Source organism: Dipodomys spectabilis, unplaced genomic scaffold, assembly GCF_019054845.1.
Source record: "Dipodomys spectabilis isolate Male_0828 unplaced genomic scaffold, ASM1905484v1 ptg000030l, whole genome shotgun sequence".
Lineage (NCBI taxonomy): Eukaryota > Metazoa > Chordata > Mammalia > Rodentia > Heteromyidae > Dipodomys > Dipodomys spectabilis.
The window spans coordinates 2,391,749-2,396,935 of record NW_024870707.1 but is presented as its reverse complement, the minus strand read 5'-3'; the positions used below and the strand labels follow the sequence as shown (position 1 = coordinate 2,396,935).

The 5,187-nt window shown below is 38.8% G+C and overlaps 1 protein-coding gene across 1 annotated transcript; it reads right to left on the bottom strand.

Moving 5' to 3' along the window:
• Window positions 1–1,051: 1,051 nt before the first annotated feature.
• Window positions 1,052–1,960, bottom strand: LOC122104959 (olfactory receptor 140). The gene has a single exon (XM_042676013.1). The coding sequence runs from the start codon at window positions 1,958–1,960 to the stop codon at window positions 1,052–1,054; it is 909 nt and encodes a 302-aa protein (XP_042531947.1).
• Window positions 1,961–5,187: the final 3,227 nt, after the last annotated feature.

Genomic DNA, 5,187 nt, shown 5'->3' with positions numbered 1-5,187 from the left:
TCAAAGAGCATTAAATGTCAGAGTGATTTAAAAAGACTCAACTGTGTGCTGCCTACAAGAGGCTCATTTGCCCTTTAAAGACACACTTGTGATGGAATAGAAAAAGACATCCCTGGCTTGTGGGACCTAATAACTATTCCTTAAGTCAACGCCTATAAAAAGACACAAAGAAGACTATTATATTGTGAAAGAGATGTCAACAAGAGGTTGCAATTATAAATATGCATGCAACCAAAATTGAAATTCTTAACTATATAAAGCAAATACTAATAGATATGAAAGGAGATATAAACCATAAGTATTAGTAAGGGAACTTCTCCATCAGAAAATATGAACAGATTATCTTGGCAGAAAATCAATGAATCCAATCCCTGCCTCGAATTATTCTATGAATCAGACCTACACAGAGTATTCCATGCAACTGCACAGAATATACATTCTTCTTAAGCAAAGTCAGAACTTTTCTTCAGGGAAGATCATTAGGCTGCAAAGCAAATCTTGGCAAATATAAGATTAGAGTCATATAGAGCATTTTTTTCTAGCCACAATGATATACAATGAAAAATCAATAGCAAGAATCTTGACAAATATCCTGGTTTTAATAGTTTAGTTAAGCTATTACAAAGAAGGTGAAGTTTTTTTTTTGTTTTGTTTTGTTTTGTTATTTTTTGGGCCCGGTCGTGGGGCCTGAACTCTGGGCCTGGGCGCTGTCCCTCAGCTCTTCAGCTCAAGGCTAGCACTCTACCACTAGAGCCACAGTGCCACTTCCGCCTTTTTTCTTTTTGCTCATGTGGTGCTGAGGAATCGAACCCAGGGCCTCATGCATGCAAGGCAAGCGCTCTACCACTGAGCCACCTTCCCAGCCCCTGAAGTTTTATATAATAATTTTTCTGGTTAACGATTTAGGGAGTGAATAGATCATGCATAAATTCACATATTCATAGCAGTTTCATTCTGGATTTTTGACAGTCTCTGTTTCATCAAGACCATATGAATTCTCCCTGAGAATGATTCACTATTTCCTTCCCTGTGTCCTCCTTCCAGAGATTGCTCATTTTCTCCAGAGATTCTTCATGGCATTTTTCACCTCTGCATTCCTCAAGGTATAAATCAGGGGGTTAAACATGGGCGTCAAAATACAATAAAACACAGCCACTATTTTATCTATGGGCAGAGTAGACGATGGCCTCATGTAAATGAATATGCAGGGCACAAAGAACAAGGCGACCACAGTGAAGTGGGCCCCGCAGGTCGACAGGGCCTTGCGCCTCCCCTCTGCGCTGTGGGACCTCAAAGACCTCAGGATGACGATGTACGATGCCGCCAGCATGAGGAAGTTCACCAGGCAGATCACACCGCTGTTGGCAACCACCAGCAGACCAATGACATAGGTGTCCGTGCAGGCGAGCTCCAGCAAAGGGTACAAGTCACACACAAAGTGATCAATCACATTGGGCCCACAGAAGGGCAGCTGAAGGACCAGGAGGAGTTGGATCAATGAATGCAGGAAGCCCCCCAGCCAAGCCACGCCCACCAGCATGGCACACAGATGTCTGGTCATGGTGGTGGTGTAGTGCAGGGGCTTACAGATGGCCACGTAGCGGTCATAGGCCATCACCGTGAGCAGAATGATCTCAGTTCCTCCCAATAAATGAGCAACAAAGAACTGGGCCAAGCAGCTCTGGAACGAGATGGCCCTACCCTCATACAAAGAGTCAGTGATGAGTTTGGGAGTCATACAGGAAGAATAGCAAGTATCAATAAAGGACAAAACAGAGAGGAAAAAGTACATGGGGGAACCGAGAGTGGGGCTGAAGATAATAGTGATCATGATGAGTAGGTTGCCTACAACAGAGACCAGGTAGACAACCAAAAATAACACAAATAAAACTCTCTGCACCTCAGGATTTTGTGAAAGTCCCAGCAGAAAAAATTCTGTGATGTTTCGTGGAATGTCCATGAATCATAAGCTACAGAAAGAGATTTAAAAAAAAAAAAAAAAAAAAAGGTTTATTACTGCCTCTTTCAAAACCTTCCAAGAAGTTGGGAGCGATCAGTATTTATGGAATATAATTAATCCAAATCCTGGATACAAAAGAACCTGCTAATCTTGCAAATCACTAGTTAATCACTAGATAATCACTAGTTATTTTGATTAAGTGCAGAGGTAATAAAAGACAAAATAAATAACTCAAAATAATGTATTTCTTGATTGTTGACAATTATGTTCATAATAATCCTTTGTTTTCAAGTAGAAAATTTCCTCATGGAGTTTTTGCCATGGTATTCAATAGAACAGTGCAATGACTATATAATTTTTATATATAGAAGATAATAATTGTGTATCTAGAGAAGAAGAGCTTGAGGATTCCAAATTTCAAGAAATTAAAAAAACAAAATGCTAACTGCTCTAATTTGACTAGTGCATGCTTGTATGCTTGTGATCAAATATCACACAACACCCCATTGATATGTACAATTATTATATATGCCAATCAAAAAGATTCAGAACAACTTAGAAATTTTTTAAAGCTCACTATACCCCATAAGTATATATAAGTATTATTTATCAACTTAAAAGCATACTCATTTATTTTTATTAGTTTTTTCATTAAGAATAACCATTTATAGCCTGGGTGCGGTAGCTCATGCCTATGATCCAGATATGCAAGGGGCATAGATAGAAAGATTATGATCCAAAGCCAGATGGGCAAATAGCATAACACTGTATCTGAAAAGTCACTATAGCAAAAAGTATTGGAGGAATAGCTCAAATGGTAAAGAGCTTGCCTAGCAAGCACAAAACCCTGAGTTCAAATCCCAGTTCCACCAAAAACAAATATTTAAATAACAAGTGAGAGAAAAATACCTTCCTTAATGTTTTCCATGATTTCTTTTTTTTCCAGTCATGGGGCTTGAACTCTGGGCCTGGGCATTGTCCCGTAGCTCTTTTCTCAAGGTTAGCACTCTACCACTTGAGCCACAGCACCACTTCCAGTTTTCTGGTGGCTTTATTGGAGATAAGAGTTTCATGGACTTTCCTGCCCAAACTGGCTTTGAATAGTGATCCTCAGAACTCAGCCTCCTGAGTAGTGATTACAGGCATGAGCCACCAGTGCCCTGCCCATGATTTCTGTTTTAGAGCAATACTTCTAACTCCCAACTGTACTTCTCAATGCAAATAGAAGTCTCCACAAAACAGAAACCCTCATCTCACACTAGCTCATTTCTTTTTTTTTAATTGATTGTGAAAATACTGTACAGAAGGGTTACAATTACATGGGCAAGATAAGAGTACATTTCTTATCAAGCATTGTAGCCTCCTCCTTTGTTTCTCTTTCAGAAGTTCCTCCATGCTCTACCAAAAGCATGAAAGTCACATTTCCCCTTACTAGTCCATCTCATAATGCCAAAACTGGTAACCACATCCTATAAAATTCTACTATTTCACATTCATCCACCCACACCTTCGTTTCCATTTGTGTTGAATTAGTCTACACATTCTGAACACCTTTTTCAAGTACAGACCATGCTTCAACCACTCTTCTCAGAACTAGACATAGGTCCATTATCAAAATAAGCTTATTGTCCAACAGTATCAGAATTGAATTCTTCTACCTTGACTCTCACTCAAACACCCATTCAAGCATCCACATGTCAGTCACTGTGATTTTTTAAAAATCTGCTTCCTTGTATTCAGTCATCCACTTACGTCACACCCGGTTTGAAACAGTCAAATGTCTCTCTTTACCTTGAGGATTAAGTCTCAGCATGTTAGTCTATCGTTACAAGGAAGCTGCTGACGTATCCTTCTTGTTCTTCAGCTCCCCCACTTCACATCTGCTGTCTCTGATCAAGTCATACTCACAGTTGTAGCTTTCTATGTGCTATTCTTCTGTTCTTACACAAAGGTAGGCTGAGGTATCATTCATTTCTGGAAGAAACATGATCTCTTTCCCTATTCCAAGACTTTCAACTATATTCCTAAAGCTCTCAGATCGCATCTCCACACTACACTGAGTTGTTTAGCTCTGTTTCTACCTTCCTCAAACTTGGAATTTCTTGAGAGCAGGGCTTCTGTGTGTTTAGAATCCACATTGCCAGTGCTTAGGCAGTGCTTGATGAAATAGACATTGAATAAAATACATATACAAAGCGAAGAAAAGGGTGGCATTGCCCAAGAAGAATCAAACTCATTACTTGACTTATGGAATTGTAACCCCTCTGTACAATTCCTTAATAATAATGATAAAAAAATCATATTTTAAAAGAAATAAAGGATAGAAAACATAATAACTAAATCTAGAGGAGTTGATCGTTTCTTACCAGAATTTTTATTGCACTATAACAGGGCAGGCTGATAGGAACAACAGAATTCTTGATAAGTAAGTCATCTGGACCATTCTTCTACTCTTTTGATCTCCCTCTCCTTTCAATGATATGTTAGATATGTAGGTAGGATTAAAGAAAATTCCTATAGGAAGAAAAATTATAATGAGAAGGTGCCATTTTATAATCTCCTCTCTGACTTGGAAATCTATTACAGTCTAAGTGTCCTAGGTTCAAAATCTAAAGAAGGCATCTCATCCATTTGGGGGCTACAGGAGACCCTTGAATTATCATTTCTAGTTTTCTTTTCCAAAAATCCACTTGATAAAATGAAGTGAAGTAATTCAGACCCCAAGAGACAAAGGGTGAATAAATGTTTTGTCTTATATGTAGAAGGTAGATCTAATCTATAAAATAGAAATAAACACATACAGCGTTATATGCAAGTATACCTACACATTAACCCAAGTATGGTATATGCCGTGGAGAATTCAAAAGTGTAATTTCTTAGAGAAACTAACTCACAGATCAACAAAATGAATACCAAGAAGCTGGTACTTGAGATGTCAGATGAAGAGGTCCAAGGGAGGAAGTAGACAAATGGAGAGAGGAAATGGGAGATTCAGTCATAACATTCAAAATGTATCTTATGAAGTGTGGAAAATTGAGGGAAGGGCTAAGGTCAGGAGGGGGCATGGAGGATAAAAGGGGTAATACTGGTCAAGGTTACATTGAACTTATAAACTGGCATGTTGAATGGTAACCCCCTTGTACAACTACTTAAAGATAACTTTAAAAAGAGTTAGCATAGACCCCACAAGTGAAGGGCTCAGTCCCATGACTGTTTCCAACTTCAAC

What these genes read in the sequence shown, in the direction of transcription:
- LOC122104959 (XM_042676013.1), bottom strand. Translation starts at nt 1,960, where the DNA reads ATGGACATTCCACGAAACATCACAGAATTTTTTCTGCTGGGACTTTCA.